General features: G+C 35.6%; 1 protein-coding gene across 1 annotated transcript in view; it reads left to right on the top strand.

The window, feature by feature from the left end:
* LOC141398009 (transcription factor grauzone-like) overlaps positions 1-19,439 on the top strand; it is a 55,384-nt gene extending 35,945 nt beyond the window's left edge. The window contains exons 3-5 of the mRNA XM_073975112.1: positions 14,005-14,341; positions 14,406-14,636; positions 17,986-19,439. Of these exons, the coding sequence (XP_073831213.1) occupies positions 14,005-14,341; positions 14,406-14,636; positions 17,986-18,472 (1,055 nt within the window). The 3' untranslated portion in view covers positions 18,473-19,439. The remainder of the gene's footprint in view (positions 1-14,004; positions 14,342-14,405; positions 14,637-17,985) is intronic.
* The last annotated feature ends 165 nt before the right edge of the window (positions 19,440-19,604 follow it).

Raw genomic sequence — 19,604 nt, 5'->3', positions numbered from 1 at the left:
CTTTTTGGAATACCGCGCCTTTTCATTTCTTCATCCAGTTGTATGCTCCATCGAAGCTTAGGCCTGCCGATTCTGCGTGCACCGCCATGTGGCATGTATTCATACGCCTTTTTAGCGGGTTCATCATCGCTCATTCTCATGATATGGCCTAGCCAACGCAATCGTTGCATCTCGATACGTTTAACTATATTCATGTCTTTGTACAGCTTATATGTATAGCTCGTGGTTCATACGACGTCGATATTCACCGTCAACGCAAATCGGCCCGTAGATCTTTCGAAGAATTTTCCTCTCAAACACACCAAGCACTGCCTTATCTGCTTGCGCAAGTACCCATGCTTCGGAGCCATACATTAGCACGGGTAGTATCAGCGTTTTGTATAGTGTTATTTTTGTTTGACGAGATGTGGCTTTGTTTTTAAATTGCTTACCTAATCCATAGTAGCATCTGTTGGCCAATACAATTCTTCTTCTTATTTCACAACTGATGTTGTTTGTTGTGTTTATGGCAGTGCCGAGGTAGACGAAGTCTTTAACTACCTCAAAATTATAGGTACCAACTTCTACGGTTGGTCCGAGCTCTATGGACGCTTTGCGCGTCGACACCATCAATTTGGTCTTTTCGCCGTTTACCGCCAGACCCACTTTCGCAGATTCTGCTTCCACCTTCCTAAAGTTATCAGTTACTTCCTTTACTGATCGTCCCATGATGTCTATGTCATCAGCATAGGCAAGTAACATGTGGCTATTGGTGTAAATTGTGCCATTTCTTTTGACATTTGCATCTCGTATTACCTTTTCCAGCAAAATGTTGAATAGGTCACACGAAAGGCTGCCTCCTTGTCTGAAACCTCTTTTGGTACAAAATTCTTCGGAGAGGTTCTTTCCAATTTTAACTGAGGACCTAGTATCAGTTAAAGTCATCTTACAAAGCCGGATGAGCTTTGCGGGGATACCAAATTCAGACATTGCGTGGAATACTTTTGATCGGAGGGGACTGTCGAATGCTGCTTTATAATCGACAAAAAGGTGAAATGTGTCGATCTGCATCTCTTGGGTCTTCTCTAGGATTTGCCGCAGGGTAAATATCTGGTCAATGGTGGACTTGCCAGGTCTAAAGCCACATTGGTATGGTCCAATTATTTCGTTGACCATTGGCTTTAGTCGTTCGCACAATATCCCTGACACTATCTTATAGGCAATAGGGAGAAGGCTTATGCCCCTATAGTTGGAGCATACAGTCTTATCTCCTTTCTTGTGGACGGGACATAGGATGCTCAGGTTCCAATCGTCGGGTACGCGTTCTTCCTGCCAGATGGTGCTAACTAGCTGATGCATACGCCTTATCAGCGCGTCGCCTCCGGTTTTAAACAGCTCGGCTGGTAAGCCATCGGCTCCTGCTGCTTTGTTATTCTTCAGCCGGTTGATTGCTGTTTTTACCTCATCTTGGCCGGGCGGTATACATTCTATACCATCTTCTGGGATTGGATCTGTGGTATCATCGTCTTCGCTACTATTGGATACCACCAGATTGGAGAAATGTTCCTTCCATATCCTGAGCACGCTATCTGTATCTGTTACCAGATTACCTTGCTGGTCTCTACAGGAGGATGTGCCTGTACCAAAGCCACCTGTTTGATGTTTCACTCTTTGGTAGAATTTTCGGACTTCATTCTGGCTCCTGTACATCTCGATTTTTTCACACTCCCGCTTTTCCATTTCTATCTTTTTCTTGCGGAAAAGACGTTTCTCTTCTCTCCTTTTCTCCCGATATCTCTCTCGTGCGCTACGCGTTGCTACTGATTGTAAAGTAGCCCTATATGCCGCATTTTTCTCTTCGGTAGCAGCACGACACTTCTGGTCATACCATGAATTCCTTTGTGGAGGTCGCTGGAATCCAAGTATGGATTTTGCGGCTGTTTGCATGGAGTGGGCAATATGTTGCCATTGTGTTGTTATGTTATCGGGACAAGGAGTGCTCGCGTTAAGCAATTGGGCTAGTTGAGTGGAATATGCTGTGGCTATCTGTTGTGTTTGCAGCCTATCGATGTCCAACTTCCGCGTTGTGTCTGTTCGTGCTTTATTTGCAACGTTTAGACGGGTACGTACCTTTGCTGCAACAAGGTAGTGGTCCGAATCAATGTTTGCGCCTCGGAACGATCGTACATCCAACACGCTGGATGAATGTCTTCCATCTATTACAACATGATCAATTTGATTACTTGTTCTTTGATCTGGAGACAGCCAGGTGCCGTTATGAATATCGAGATGATTAAATCTGGTACTGCTAACTACCATGTTTTTTGCAGCTGCAAAGTCTATCAGCCTCATACCATTGTCAGATGCTTCACTGTGGAGACTGAATTTCCCGACTTTTGGGCCAAAGATATTCTCTTTTCCAATTTTGGCATTAAAATCGCCTAGAATGATTTTAATGTCATGGGCAGGGCAACGGTCATATGTTTCTTCTAAGCGCTCGTAAAATATATCTTTGGTCTGTTCGTCCTTTTCCTCAGTGGGAGCATGAGCGCAAATAAAGCTGATGTTGAAGAATTTAGCTTTTATTCGAATTGCAGCAAGTCTTTCATTCACTGGGGTGAAGCTGGATACCAGATGTTTTAGTCTCCGACTAACTACGAATCCACAACCAAACTCATGCTTTGCGTAATGGCAGCTATAATACAGTGCGTCACCTGTAGGTGTTGTTGTGACGCCTTTCCCAATCCATCGTATTTCCTGTATGGCAGTAATATCGGCCTTGTACTTTTCAAGTACGTCTGCCAATGCGAAGACTGCACCTTCTCTATAAAGATGCGAACATTCCAGGTGCAGATTCGCAGATCATGGTCCTTAAAACGTTTGCGGGGTTCGTCAACTTTAGAGGGGTTTGTTTTTCTTTTCTTTCGTTTTTTCATAGTAGGATGTTTTTTCTAGGGGAGGGTTACTAACCCGACGCCCAAACCCAAGTTTTTAACGTTCTTATGGGTGAACGCGCGACACATGTTAAAGGCAGTTCCCCAGGTGACACCACGGGGAGGTCAGTGTCCACTTGAGATGAAAGAGGGACCAAGATAAATCCTGGGCTTTGCCATGTTAAAGCCGGTCAAGACCGTTGCTTGGTATCATTCATCCCCTACGTCACCCTCCGTTGATCATGTTATGATGAGTAGTTCGCCGGCATATGTAATAGTTTTAACTTGCAGTGGTGTCACAAATACCTTAGTATATACAAATATTTTTTATACATACATACATACATCATAATATGCACATATTTTAAATAATATAAAAATCAAACATAGGTAACATTAAACAAAACATTTCAACTATAAAACACCAAGTGAGTGCGATCTTTGCACGACAAGAGCAGCTGGTAAACATATTAGCGGAGCATAATGTTTTACTTCGGCGAAACTTAGGAATATATGAAACCTCTCAGACGATGTTCCCAATTTCTTGCGAAGAAAAGTTAAAGGAGTTGGAAAATAATTTACAGACTGAAAAAAGAGAAGAAATAGTAAGTCCATATTAATTTTTAAATTACTAAAAGGGTTTCAAAAGTAAAAACAATTTTTTATTATTTTATAGGTTGCCGTCATGACGAAAATTCTGAAAAATTCAGTTAAAAATGTAGATAAAATTCTCGGTAGAGAAATTATAATGGCATACAATTTGGATGGCATAAAGAACAAAAAATCGTTAAAACAATATGCCAATTTTTTGTGCAGTTTCTATGGTAGGTACATTATAATCTTTGGAACTTTGTAACGGAACTAACTCTTATCGATTTTTTCTTTACAGATGCTGTTAAAACCGAAGGACTTACATACGAAGAATTTTTGGGTCAATTCAGAACTGCATTAAAACGAATTAAAAATACTGTAAACAAAACAATTTCTAGAAAAATATTGTTAGAAACTAAAAAATGCAATTCCAAATAACTTCAGGAAGTATGATAAGAACATTACTCTGACGTGCTTATATAATAAAGAAGAAGTAATTGCAACAAATTAAAAAAAATGGGAACACTCCCAGTATCTAAAGAAGTCTATTCCATTCGATTGTCATAGTTTTTATTACATTCTCTACATTCTCAACATACATACATTTCTCATTTATACTTATATTAATTGTTTTAAATTAATAAAAAACATATTTTTAATAAAAAAACATTACATATTTATTTTATAACAATAAGCCGTAAGTCGCAAAAACTTCCAATATATTGAATCAATCACAAAAACCCTATCTAATACAATTTCATAAAAACCTTTTAATAAAAATAAGGGGTCGATTATGCATTGCCACTAAACTTGAATTGCGTTGTCAATTGTCAGCACAACTGAGATGAAATGTTGTATCATTGGTGTCAACCCAACTGGGTTGTCGATAAACGTGTTATCGATCAGTGTTTTTTCAAACTTGTGAACTCTATTAAATCCAAAAGGCACAATTCGCAAAAAAAACTATTTTAAAATGATAAGTTCAGTGGAATTATTTTTTCATGATTAAGAAAATGTACAGGACATGGCATCTATATTTGAGGGGCAAGTCGAATCCATTGGAATTGTCATATGTACTGTAATTAGAAGCTCATGTGGGAAAGATCTGTATAGTCAGTAAATTATTTTAGGTTTAAGGTGTATTTTCGATTGCCAAAGGATGCCGTAATTTACATTGTGGAAACGTTAAAGGATGACTTCAAATTATGTTACAGATCAACAGCAATACCCCCACTTTTAAAAGTTTGTGCTGAAACCCATATAATTTTTTATTTCTTTTTCTTTTCAAAATAGTCTGGCTTTTTTTCTTTCAATAAAAATACAGGTTTGGAAAAGATTTCATTTAATTTGGAAATGCTATATAACATATTGAAAAAGTGACCGTGTTTGGGACTTCGGTACCAGAACATTTGAACCGGTACACAACCAGTACCAGAACATTTGATCCGGTAAACAACCGCCGTTGTCTCGCAAATCAATTTGCAAACTGATGGGTTCATAAGTTTTGCAATTATAGCGCGTTTTTAAACAATAATAGACCCTCCGAAATTCATCAAGAAATATATATGTAACATATTCTCCAGGAAGTATTCCTGAACATTTTCTAAAAATTTCATGAAATTCGGTTCGAAGACACAACCACCATTGTCTCCTAAAATAAACTCACTAATAGATATGGTCATAATGAACCTGAAGCGGCACTAGATTTGACCATCCGGCCCGCATTCGGTCGCGGATTCGGTCCTCACGTTGGGTGCCATCTGTTATGACTCACTGATATAGCGCCGCCTAAGCAGGGATTGCAACAAGGTACCCTACGTCCTCCTTTAGGTGGCACCCCCTTAAAGGCCTCCACTCACCTATCAGTCTGCCCGACAGCATTTGTGATAGTATGTGTAAATTTTCGAAAATTTGAGAATGTATGTGTGTTTTTTAAGACTGATGAAAATCAAAATAGTTTTGATTTGAAAATGAACACCATCAGTCTGGGTGATCTTCAATCTACAAAAACAATAAAGTTTGTGAAGGAACAAAGAAAAATGTAAAACTAATTCATTTCTGGAGGAAAATTTCAAGATTTCGAGAATTGACTGAAGGCTCGGCTACACACTTGTCATGCACACACATACAAAAAGGTTTCATCGGCCGGACAGCATGACTGACAGGTGAGTGGAGGCCTTAAGTCTTTAGTTTTGTTAGATTTTAAGATTGCCAAAGTTTGAGCACAGTCGGAATATGTATGTTAACACGTGCCATGTAGCCATATACATATATAGCTAATATTAAAAACCGATCCGATTTTCAAAAATTTTTGTAGGGTTAGTTTTTTAGCCACAACAAAGAACTGGTAAAATTTGTTAATCGATTGGATTGATCTGTAGATCGATTTTGTGAAAATTCGCCCTGGGTCCCATATAAATTACTATGGAAACTTCGATGTCCAATTGTCCGTAATTTGACATTTGAGGTTCCCATTGGTTACAGCACTTCTCCACTAAAAATTTTCAACATAGATCCAAATTTTGGTATAGCCACCATATAACGGTACCTCCCGATTTTAGGTATTTTAAGGATTTTAGCAACATTTTTTTACTTAACTACAACTAATTAAACATTTGAGGTTCCGAGTAGTCGAAAAACATCTACACCATGTCCAAGTTTTAGTACTCGTATAGCCCGTATATAACTATACCTCTCAATTTTAGGTGTTTTGAGGAATTTGTCTACATAGCTCCACACTTTGTTATAGCACCAATATAAAGGTACCGACGGAATGAAGACATTTTGAGATAAATTTTCTGACCTAATTTATTCATTTGGGGTATCCTGGCCGAAAAACATCTTCATGTAAAATTATAGACAGGAAAGGAAACTAAATATTCCTTTCCATATTAATTCTGAATATTTTGTGGTGGAGGTTATAAAAAGTTCGGCCCAGTCCGATTTTGTACTTTTTCACTTGTTTCTAAAGTCAAAAGTGTTGCAAATGCTACTAAAACATCTGCGGCCTCTTATTAAACAAAAATATGTTTTAACTTGCAGGTGAAACAAGTCTTCTCATGCCCATCAATGCAAAAATACCATCCCAAATGAAAATAAAACATTGTTATAGTATATCTGCCAACAAAAGTGGTAAGAAAGTAACAAACAGACAGAGCAAAGAATTATCTGACTGTCGTATGATGTGCAGGCAAAAGATCCATGATAGCGATCGACGATTACTTTTCGCGGAATATTGGAATTTAGAAAGATATTCCTCGCGTGTTCAATATATGATTCTACGAATGGAAAAGATGCCAAAGAAATCAAAAAAATTAGATTACGAGTACAAAATACTGCGCAATAATGTTTTTAAATTCAAGCTATTCATTGGCGACTCCACAATATCTGTATGTAAGAAATGTTTTCTCAATGTTTACGACGAAACGGAGGGATTTATACGTACTGTACAAAGGAAAATGTTGACAAATGCCGATCTCGAAGATCAACGTGGTAAATCATCGAAAAACTTGAATAAAGACAATATTCTAACAGCGGATGTCGTGGCTCACATCAAATCGTATTTTGCCAATAAATCATTGATTTCCCAAAATCGTAATTATCATCATTATTCAGCTGCTAAAAAAGTGAACTTGCAAAAATTGTATCAGGACTACAAGCAGTTGAAAGAAAAATGTGTATCCTATTCAACATATCGTCGGCTATATAGGAAATTGAAAGAGGCAAAATTGAAGTGAAGTTGGTGCATATTGCGATGTGTGCGAGAATTTCTAGGAAAACTACAAATGGATATAAATAGCGCCAAACAGGCGACATTTACTTCTTTAGTTGGCATAGCTCTGTAGAAGCAAAATATGAACTGGAGCACTAAAGCATAACATTGAGTATTGCTTAAATAATATTTCGCCTCTACTATATGATTCACAAATACAGCCAAGCAAAAAAGTCTACATACACCCTATAAATCTTGGGTTTTAAGGGTAAGGAAGCATTTTTATGAAAATCCAAGTACATAGTTCTGTCTCATATCCCTATTAAACAATATTACATACAACAAAAATATATTTCATAATACGAATAACGGTAAATTCTACAAAAATTAAAAAATTAATAGGGAGAAAGTGTACATACACCCAATAAAATATTAAGATTAGCGTAAAATTTATGGAATAAGCAATACAAATTTTACATTTTATTGCTTCATCGAATCTCTCTGGATGTCTATGATATATTTCAGACAAAATAGGAACATATTTGTGGATTAATTTCCGTTATTTAATGTCAGACTTCGCGTATAGCTCGTTAAGGCGGACCCTTGCAGATTTCTTTGAGTTTTTCAGTCTGGTAGTTTATGAAACCTCAGGAAATACAATGGGACTAATTATTTTGAGATCCTAGAGCGCTTTGAAGTTGTTCTTATGGATAATATATGCTCCTGAGCTTCGCTAAATATGTGAATTCCTGAGTTTTTCATAAATTTTATTGCTTTCACAACATTCCAAGGGGCAAATTACATGCAGAAGCCTTCGAATTACCTTGTAATAAGGTCTGGTACAATCCTCGAGCATCCCTTGAATCAGCAATGTAAAAGTATCCGACATTTTTAGCGCTTCAAGTGACCCTAACAATCATAATACGAGGGCATCCTAGGTAACAGTGAAAATTTCATACAAATGTCATGCATTCTTTGGTGGTGCTTTTATTTTGATACTTTGAAAACTTTAGGAGCGGGTTTGTATAATAAAGTTGTACATTTCTGATTGAGTTAAGGTCCAAAAATGTATTACACGGTAATTAAAAGGTTCTTGCTTGTAATTTGACCCTTGGAAAGCTGTGAAAACTATAAAATTTATGAAAAACTCAGGAATTCGCATATTTAGCGAAGCTCAGGAGCATATATTATCCATAAGAACAACTTCAAAGCGCTCTAGGATCTCAAAATAATTAGTCCCACTGTATTTCCTGAGGTTTCATAAACTACTAGACTGAAAAACTCAAAGAAATCTGCAAGGGTCCGCCTCAACGAGCTATACGCGAAGTCTGACCTTAAATAACGACAATTAAAGTACAAATATGTTCCTATTTTGTCTAAAATATATCATAGACAACCAGAGAGATTCGATAAAGCAATAAAATGTAAAATTTGTATTGCTTATTCCATAAATTTTACGGTAATCTTAATATTTCATTGGGTGTATGTACACTTTTTCCCTATTATTTTTTTAATTTTTATAGAATTTACCGTTATTCGTATTATGGAATATATTTTTGTTGTATCCCCCCATACCATTGCTATCGCAAGCGATCCGTTTTCGAATGTTTTTCGATAGTTTTGCGGATATTTTGTTCGAAAACGACACACGAGAACGAATTGAAAACGATTCATCCGTCGCTCAGTTTGTGGCAGGAAAATTTTCGAATTCGAATATCGTCAATAATATTATTAGTGAAGGAAAGATGATAGTTTTTACGATAGTGCCGAAAAAGCATTTTTGGCGGACATGACATGTTTAACTTTACCTGACGTCTGTTGATATTTCTGTTATGTACCTTTTCATCTTTGTAATGTTTGCGATTTAATGCGTGTAACTGTTTATAAACATTGTTGTCTTGTATTTGTATCCTTTTGTGTTTATCATCACTTCTTCTTAATATTATACGTAACATTTATATCGAAAATATTTGAAAAAAGTAAATGGGAATTTTTTACGAACTACATAAAATAATTTTTTAAAACTTAAAAAATTCCGAAGTAAAAAATGTTTCTCGTAACATTTTTTCTTGTGAAGAAAAAACATTCGCAAAATGTTCGAAAATGATATCGTTTTTAAACTTTTGACGAACAAAAGAACAACGTGCTTGTGTACACCCGAAAAACATTTGCCAATCCTTCGACAGTGATATCGTTTTCGAAAGTTGTGCCGAACATTCGAATAATATCCGCACTTGGTATGGGGGGATGTAATATTGTTTATTAGGGATATGAAATAGAACTATGAACTTGGATTTTCATAAAAATGTTTCCTTACCCTTAAAACTCGAGATTTATAGGGTGTATGTAGACTTTTTTGGTTGACTGTATTTATAGTTATAAATCTTAATTCTTGATATATGTATGTACAATTACCGCTTAAGTTGATAAAGAGAAATTATGAATAAATGTATGGTTATTTTTTTACTTTTATGTTAAAAAATAATAAATAAATGAATTTTGTTTAACAATTATTTAACATGTCTTTGGCTTTATTGGAAATAGAACAAGTAAAAAAGCGTTAAGTTCGGCTGGACCGAACTTGTTTACCCTCCATCATGGAATATTCTTAACTAATATGGAATAATGACTTTCTTTTAAATTTTCTGACAATTGGGAACCCAAATACCTAATTTTAGCTAATTCGGTCAACTTGAAAATATCTGATATCGGGCTATACCGTTTTATGGGGGCTATACAACGACATGGGCCAATGTCCATAAATTACAGCCAATTTGATAAATTTTTATAATCTGAAATCGGACAATATTGTTATATGCGGGCTAAACCTTTCCAAACAAATAAAATAAATAAAATTACAATTGTCATCAAGTGGAAGCACACCACTTAGTTTACTTTTTACGCACAAGCAACGGTCTTGATGCGTCGTAAGTGTTTTTTTTTTTTTTTTTTTTTTTTTTTTTTTTTTTTGTGGCGGTGGAAAAAATACTGAGTGCAAGAAAACACATGAATTAAAAAGCATAAGGCCCAAAAAACTTATATGTGCTAAGGCGGCCATCAGACCATCTGGGGGGTTACTCTCTATTGCGATGCGTAAGGAAATTAAATGAGTCTCTAATTCGTTTTCATATGTCCTTTCGCAACCATTTTTGTTCCTTTTTCCTTTCTGGCATCGCCGCAATCTGTAATACAAAAGCGTATGTCAAAATCGTGCGTTAATGCAAATATCTTGCGTTAACAAAATACCAAACGAAAACGCATCGCAATACAGAGTAACCCCCCCTGCTTTTTCACATGTATCTTGTCACTTTGGGTACAGCTGATGTCATACATGTGAAAAAGCAGATGGTCTGATGGCGGCCTAAAGTGGCTTACGGAAACCGCTAGTCCTATCGAAATGAGATTAGAGAAAATAGCGTAGCTGTGAAAATTCTCTAAAAGATTGACATTTATGATATTAGGTCTGTACGATAACCTAAAAATTTGTACAAATTCGTACAAATTTTTACTGAATGTTGTTCGATAACAAAATTATCCAGCAAAAGAGAGCGAGTTTGGAGAGATTTGTGACTGAGAACTTGCAAATTTTTGCGGGACAAATTTTCCCAGCTGACCAGCTGACTTTTAATCACCTGTTCAATGTAAACAACTCGAAATGTTAACATTAGGTGTGTCTTTTTACGTGATAATTTGTAATAATTATTACGAAATGTTATTCAATACTGTCTTTTTACACAAAAGTTCAGTAAAAGAGAGCGAAGTGAGAGAACAATTTTGACAGTTGCTTGCTGAGAAATTGCTAAAAGTTGCTGAAAGAATTTTTCCCAGCAACATTTAGCAAGTTCGATCAGCTGTTTTTTAATCATCTGCTAATGGTCAGCTGCTCAATGTTTATCTTATTTTTGTGGAAAAATACTATAAATATTACGATTCAGCTATATTTATTGATTGTTTTATTAATATATTAATTATTTTTAGTTTATTTTGCTGAAAATTGAAGAAGTTTTTCATTGCTTTAGAGTTAGTTTTTCTTTCCTACATTGGCGCCAGTGTTTTCGTTTTGGTAATCAACTGTTACCTTGCTAAAGTTTACTAAATGCTGTCTTTTTACTTTTTTCTCTATTTTCGTATCAAAGAGTAAAATCTCTCTTACTCTCTGAAAAGAAGTTACTGAATAATTATTACTGAAAAAGTAAAATGACACAACTATTTTTGACCAAGAACATTCTACTTTTACATTTTAGATTCAAAAGCGTTGTGGATAGGATTAAAGCATTAAATAAGTAAACTGCAATTTTAAAATTTATGTTTTTGTCCCGTTGGGTTTAAAATATCAAAAGAAACAAAAACAAATTTCATACATTTTCGCAAACAGCTGACTATCTTGCAAGTTTTTGCAAAATGCTGTTCGATAACTTTCTGCAATTTTTCTTGCTTGAGAGAGTAAAATTCACTGAGAGAGGTTGCTGGAACTGACTGAGTAATTATTGCTGGGAAAGTTATCGTACACACCTATTTTCGTAGGTTTTACCATTTTTTAGATATAGAAGTTCAAATTGAGACAATGCACTGACTGTATCGTATAAAAACCTCTTATAGCCGGGAAGTTTTTGCGGAGTCTTAAACAGCAATGTTAGTAGATGAGAAAAATGCAAAAAGAAAGAAAAAATCGCAAGAGGGATTTTTAAATAAATCGCGGTCAAAGTTCACATTCTTTTCGCGATTTTGCTTGGAAACCGCAAGTACTATCGATATTGGGCTAAAGAAAATGTAGTGATGAAAATTCTCTAGAGGATTGACCGTTATGATTTGTTCCTAGGTTTTGCAATTTTTGAGATATTGCAGTTCAGGTCACAGTTTTAGGTTTTTTGTTAGGTTTTCACGATTTGCTGGAAAACGGTAAGTCTTATCGAAATATGACTAGAGAAAATCTTATAGCTGTGAAAATTCTCTACAAGATTCGCTTTCGTATATTTTCCTAGGTTGTACCATTTTTGAGATATATACGTTTAAGTTGGGAAATTGCAGTCATGACATTGTTTTATAAGGAGACAATGAATTGTCCCAATTTGAACTTCTATATCTCAAAAACGGTAATACCTATGAAAATATCGTAAAAGACAATCTTGTAGAGAAATTTCACCGCTACAACATTCTTTAGTTCCATTTCGATAGGACTTGTGGTTTCCAAGTAAAATTGTGAAAACCTAAAAACCCTAAAAATGTGAACTTTGAGCGATTTATTCAAAAAGCGCTGCGGCGATTTTTTTTTTATTTTTCTCATCTATGAACATTGTAGTTTCAGAATCCGCAAAAACTTCTCAGGTGTAAGCACCTTCCATTTAAAATTTGTTCAAGAGCACCATGTACATACTTTGAACCGTAAATTCCAATTGACAGCAAATTTAGACAAATAACGTAGATAAAATCTTCGAAATTACTTAAAAGCTAAACCAAACATGGACTTTGGAGAAGTTTGTTGATTACTTCGAACCTTAATTGCCAAAATGTAGCTAAAAACGTCGTCAGGTGGTACCGCTTTAAAACGTGGACATATGTCCATAATTTTTGGTCGAGAAGTTCTTCGATCATCAAAAACAATTCAGGGGCCTAATTATGTGATTCGATATCGAGTTGTTTCGACCTGAGTACTCAAAGTTGGGATGCAACATTCGTTATCGAGTAATTGAGCATAAATTTGCGAGTAATTTCTCGAGGCCAAATTGCCTATCGTAAACAAATAAAATGAAATTAATTATTAATTTTCGATTGCTTGAGTGGAGTATTCCCCCATTGGCTCAACTTCATTTATTACCCTCTATTACACAGAGTAATGTTTTTCAAAACGAACTGACAGTGTTGCAAAATTTTTACTGATCGCTACCAATATCATGATTTCATCCCGGCGAAGGGAATTATCAATTGGCTTCTCAGTTTTTGAAATTATGCCTTTTTAGCGAAAAACTGAACTCTTTAAGTGTCTAGTATTCGCATATGAATGAGAATCACACTCACTTTTTGGCTTTTCCAAAGAAACACCAAAATCAAAATATTTTGCAACATGTCAGCACGTATCAACTAAGAATTCTTAGAATTCTGTGAGTTGAAAAGAACACCAACACAGTTGCCTGTGAGGTTGTTATTGGAATTTTGTTTTTTTTTTTTTTTTTGTTTTTAACAAAGCTCCATTCGCCCGTGCCTCGGCTGTTTTTTGTTTGTTTAGTTTATTGTTGAAGATTCAATATCATTTTCGATTGCTTGAGTGGAGTATTCCCCCATTGGTCGTATATGGCCTTCCAAAATCGGGCTAATATTGGGCTTACGATATTCTGGTGTGATTCTTCCTCAGTTCGTTGTAACCATCACAAAGATATAAGCCGCACTTGTTGAACTTGGTTTCCTGCATCACCACGACCAGAATATTCTTCCCACACATGAAATCCACTATTTCCTCGAATTTAAATTAAAATTGCAAAAGGTATGGAACTGCTTAGTTTATCACTGTACAACGTCAAAATACGATGGCATTAGACATGGTCGGGTGTCACGATCTTGACACTAAACAACAACGGCGTGTCTTACGACACCACTTGTATAGACGTTTTTTTCATAGCTGAAAATACAAATACAAGCCAACATTCGGGTGTGGGGATTTGCCACCGCCGAAAATATAGTTGTTCTGGTCAGGGATCGAACCGCAGACCTTCGGAGTGCTTTTACGTTGGCTTCCCTAAAAAGACACACTCAATGTCACGTTAAAATTGATAAAAAAAATCCGTTTCTTTTCAGATGATTTGCCACTAATAAACCTGCGGAAAAGTAAAAAGAAAACAACCAAAAAATCTAAAGGAAGGAAAGAAAAAAGTGGCACCACTAAGGGACCAAGGAATCTTGAAAAGAAAACGAGACGAAAGAAATATTTATCAGCACAACAAATAATCGCTAGCTGCATCGAATTGAAATGTGATATCTGTCAGGTTGAAGTTAATACATGGAAAGATTTGAGAGAACATTTTCTAATAGCCCATACACGAAGTCCTTATATGAAATGTTGTAATACGGTGTTTGAAAAACAAAGGCCGTTGGCTGATCATTTGCTGTGGCATGAGAATTCCGGCAAAATTAAGTAAGTTATTCAAATATATATTTTCGTTAAAACAATTTAATTTAATTTATCTCTTCTTCTGCAGATGTAAACAATGCTATGAAGTTCTGGATGACCTAAAAGATTTGGCAAAACATATCCTAAATGAACATCCCAGCAAACCGTCGCTTACTACCGCTATTGAATATCATGAGTGCCCCCATTGTTCTAGGCAATTTCGTAATTTTAAGGCATACACTACTCATGTTAAAAAACATAACATCGAGGAAAAGGATGGTGCGAAAAGTGTGGAGTGTCTGGTGTGCAGTAATAAGAAGTAGGTATTAATTATACGTGGAAATAGTGTACACCAAGTGAAGCTTGAAATCGATTTAATCAGATGATGGAAAGGCCCGGGGGAAAATACATTAGTTTTGCTTTCTCATGACCTGAGTAGAGTAGAAATTCTTTCACACGCTATCTCAGTTCATTCTATATCTAAAGGAGAACTGTTACAATAACACCAAAGTTCTTTTCTGGTTAAACAGATTTGCGACTTTCTTGTAAACTTATAGATTCAACCAAGATCTATGTAAAGTCGGCGAAAAAGCTTGATTATTACGTTGGCTGTCAAAATACTTTATTGTGATTATTAGGGTAACCCTAGTACTACCACATAAAATGCAACAATCTGGCAGCATCATAGCAGTGTTGCATGCATCAGTAGTTTTAAGTTATTATCTCTCTCTACTCATTGTCAGTACACAGTCAGTCAGTTACTTTGCAACCACCAATTAATAGACATCTCATCTGTACATATTTCGTCATATTTCATTGTTCTTCATAATTAATACTTTATTTCAACTCATAAAACAACTTAAAGTTTTATTCAATAAATGAATTGATTGTTATGTTTAAACATCGTCTTTCATTCAATCGACCACCTCCGTAAGAACATAACAATTTGGCGACGAGGATTTTGGAACAAATATAAGTTTCAACAAGGCTGCGTAATAACATCAAGACATCGCACACAATAACAGTTGTGGCAGGAAGATTTTCAAGGAAAACATCAAAACGCACAGGCGCAAGTTCATCAGGAATATTCTAACAAGAATTTTCAAGAAATCTTCAGCGATCAACACTCACACAAACAACAGTTTGCATTCTCACATATACATAAATTTTTTCAGCTCAACACACACACCACTACAACGTTGGAATTTCATCATTTTTGCTGTACACACATACAGACATACGACGGCAGCGTCTCTAACAAAATTGTAACGGCTGAAAACACAGACACTAGAAAAATCTAGACATGTCGGAACAAGCGAATATTGTAAAATTACTTGCACAGCAGCAAGAGCAAATAGCTAAGCAGCAGGAACAATTTGCGCAACAACAGGAATTACTAAATAAACTCACACAATTCATCGCTGGACAACAACAAGGTGCAAACACAGTTTCATCATCAATTCCAGGTGAATCATCAGTGGCAAAAGCCCACCTCATGGAATCTTTAGCTAATTCCATGACGGATTTTCACTATGAGCCTGACAGTGGTTTATTATTTGAATCGTGGTACAATCGTTTCAAACACATCTTCGAAAGGGAAGCAAGTGCACTGGACGATGCAGACAAAGTAGGACTTTTGTGGAGAAAAATGTCCAATCACATTCATGAACGATTCAAGAATTTCGTGTTACCAAAACAACCTCAAGAACTTTCATTGGCAGACACAATCAAGCATCTTACAAGACTATTTGGCAGAACAGAAACACAAGTAAGTCTACGTTATAAGTGTCTCCAAATTACAAAGATGGAAAATGAAGATTTTAAAGAATACGCCAGTCGTGTCAATCTTCAGTGTGAACTTTTTAAACTGGATGACTTAACTATAGACCAGTTCAAGTGTTTAATATTCATACTTGGTCTTAAATCATCACAAGACAGTGACATCAGAATCCGTTTATTACGGCATCTCAATGAAAGTAAGGAAGTAGTCAACCTAGAAAAGCTAGTTGATGAAACACAAAGCATTTTGGATTTGAAAAGTGACACAGCACTAATTGAGGGAAGTCAAAAACAGTGCAACAAAATTGGTAAGCCTCAACAAAAACAAAAGATACCAAAAACAGCATGTTGGTATTGTGGAGATATGCATTATGCAAAACATTGCCCCTACTCCAAGCACAAGTGTACCAAATGTCAACAGATTGGTCACAAAGATGGTTTTTGCAACAGCATGCACAGGCAGAGCAAATCAAAACACAACAACAACAAACCTCAACAGAGCAAAACCAATCACGACCAAAATTCTAAGAAGAACAGTGTGACTCATCAGAATTTCAAGAAGAATAAATCAAAATTCAATACAAAAACTATATTGTCAACAAAGCAAGTACACTTCAAGGAATTAAGAAAATATGTCACAGTGAGTATTAATTCAAAACAAGTGAAACTACAGTTGGACACGGCATCAGACATTACCATAATTTCCAAATCAACGTGGAAAAGAATCGGAAAGCCGGATGCATTTGAAACCACAGACAGCGCCGAAGATGCAGGTGGCAATAAACTCACATTTTTTGCAAAACTTTTTCCAATAGAAGTGTCAGTTGCAGGAAAATCAAAAATTGTGGATTGTTACATTTCAAATTTGGAATCATTAAATGTCCTAGGCATAGATTGGATTGAGAAATTTAATCTATGGGATATTCCAATAGCGAAATGGTGTCATCAGATCAAGTTCACAGGAACTAAGTCATTTAACAATGTTTATCAAGTACTCAATGCTCACTTTCATTACAGCCCAAATAGACATGTCAAAACGGCACTCAAAAAAAGGGAAGAGGAAGGAGCGACCGCAAAAGCATCTTCAAGAAGAAAAACTCACAACGTATTCAACGTTCATAAAAATCTATGTTCATCAGTCATGGACAGAAATCAGAAAAAGGAAAGTCAGTATAATTCCAAACACGGAAGTCGCATCAAGGTACATGCAGATCAACTTCAAACAAAAATAGGCGATACTTCTGCTTCATCAAACAAATTATCACCTTTGGACATATTACTTCGAGAATTCAACATTAAATTGCCGTATACAGATTCTACAGCATATCAACCAGAATCATCCACAGAAGACAACCAGTTGAAGTAATATCCAGAACCCAGGTTCAAACTTAAAAGGGGAGATATTAGGGTAACCCTAGTACTACCACATAAAATGCAACAATCTGGCAGCATCATAGCAGTGTTGCATGCATCAGTAGTTTTAAGTTATTATCTCTCTCTACTCATTGTCAGTACACAGTCAGTCAGTTACTTTGCAACCACCAATTAATAGACATCTCATCTGTACATATTTCGTCATATTTCATTGTTCTTCATAATTAATACTTTATTTCAACTCATAAAACAACTTAAAGTTTTATTCAATAAATGAATTGATTGTTATGTTTAAACATCGTCTTTCATTCAATCGACCACCTCCGTAAGAACATAACAGTGATAGTATAAATAAAAAGAGAGTATAAGGAAACTCAAATCACAATAGCGTAAAATCTAAGCTTATTGTGAAAAGTAGTCTAACTGACCGTCCTTATATAGACTTTGCGATTCAACCTTACATTGCTTTATCAAATATCTATCCCATTTTTAACATTTTGTTTTAATTCTTACAGATTTGAAACAGAACAAGAGCTACGTCAACACATTGATTCGGAACACAATGATACCTATTATCATATTTGTGAAATTTGTGGTAAAAAATTCAAATGTAAAGAATCGTTTAAGAAGCATTATGCAACACATGATGGAATCGTACAGCCACCTGTCCAATGTGCAATATGTCATAAATTTTATAAAAACTATGATAGTTTACGTTTACATCGTATGCGACATGAGGAACGGCCGAAATCATGTGATATATGTGGTCGTAATTTCACAACACAACGTAGTTGGAAGAAACACGTCCAATATTGGCATGAGATGGAGAAGAACCTGCCGTGTACTTTATGTGACAAAGTATTTCGTGAGAAACGTAATCTGGACGAACATACCCAGCAAAATTTGACGGAAGGGGTTCTTTGCGATGACGTGATTTCATGTCATCTTTTGCATTGGTTCAAAGGAAGTCGTGAAAGATCCGATCTTTTCATTAGGATTTGAACCAATGCAAAGGAAGTCGTGAAAGATCCGATCTTTTCATCAGCATTTGTACCCATTCCATCGATCCAATAGAGATGATGTTTGTATTTTTATTTATACACCTGTTTATTTTCATTTTGGTATGTTCCCGTACTGCAAAAATCTACTAATTTTTACTATTTTTTCCGATAACATAAAGGAACAATTGTTATCGTAGTAAAAATAAGTAGATTCTTGCAGTTTCTGGAACAGACCAAAGTTGTTAGAACTGTCGTCGTGATGTTGTCTTACATTTCCTGCATATCAAACAACTAAAACTTCTAAACAATTGGTATTATATGAAGTCCCAACCATCGAGCTAAAAATAGAATCGGACTGCACACATTGTTATTTTAAAAGTTCCCTTGTCTGTTCTAAATCTGACATAGAATGAAATCAATCAAATCTCGCTTCTTGGAATTTGAAAAAAAAAATCCGAAACGAAAAGGAACAAGAATCTGAAAATAAAGAAGAAACTACTTTTGGAAAGAAACAATTAAAAATAAATTAATTAAGCATAAATGGTATTTTCCATAAAAAGTCTCTCCTCCCCGTTCGTTACATTTTGTTCTTAGAGATCCCTAAAGCAAGCCGGGTTGTAGATCCCTACATATTTCCGTCACTAAACAAAAGAGTATAAATTACCATGTTGTTATAAAATAACAAAATTATAAAATAAAAGTAATTTACGAAATAAAAATACTTAAAGGAGTGCATTTGGAGTCCATGTCGAAATCTGAACTGGTGATGGGAAGATAATTGAAAAAACCTTTTGTAATATGAAAGAATATCAGTTGCGGAGAACGGAGGAAGTAATCTTTTGCGTTGCAGCGGTGGTGATTACATTGCAATTTTGGATGTAAACTTTTGAAAAACTAAACTGATAAATTAATTGTAGCTATTTCATGAATTCGTTTGAATTAATAAAGAGTTTTGTTTGTCATGAAAATCATATTTCAATACAGCATTTCCATTTTCCAAACCAGACATGAAAATTTCATGCCAAGGGGTTGGTGAAAACGACATGGCAAAGCATAGATTAAAATGACATGTCAAAGCATGGGTGAAAATGACGTGTCAAAGCATTGGCGAAAATGACATGTCAAATCATTGG

This window comes from Musca autumnalis, unplaced genomic scaffold (genome assembly GCF_047663935.1).
Source record: "Musca autumnalis isolate F117 unplaced genomic scaffold, ASM4766393v1 scaffold_3, whole genome shotgun sequence".
NCBI classification, from domain to species: Eukaryota; Metazoa; Arthropoda; class Insecta; order Diptera; family Muscidae; genus Musca; species Musca autumnalis.
This window is presented reverse-complemented; position numbering and strand designations above follow the sequence as displayed.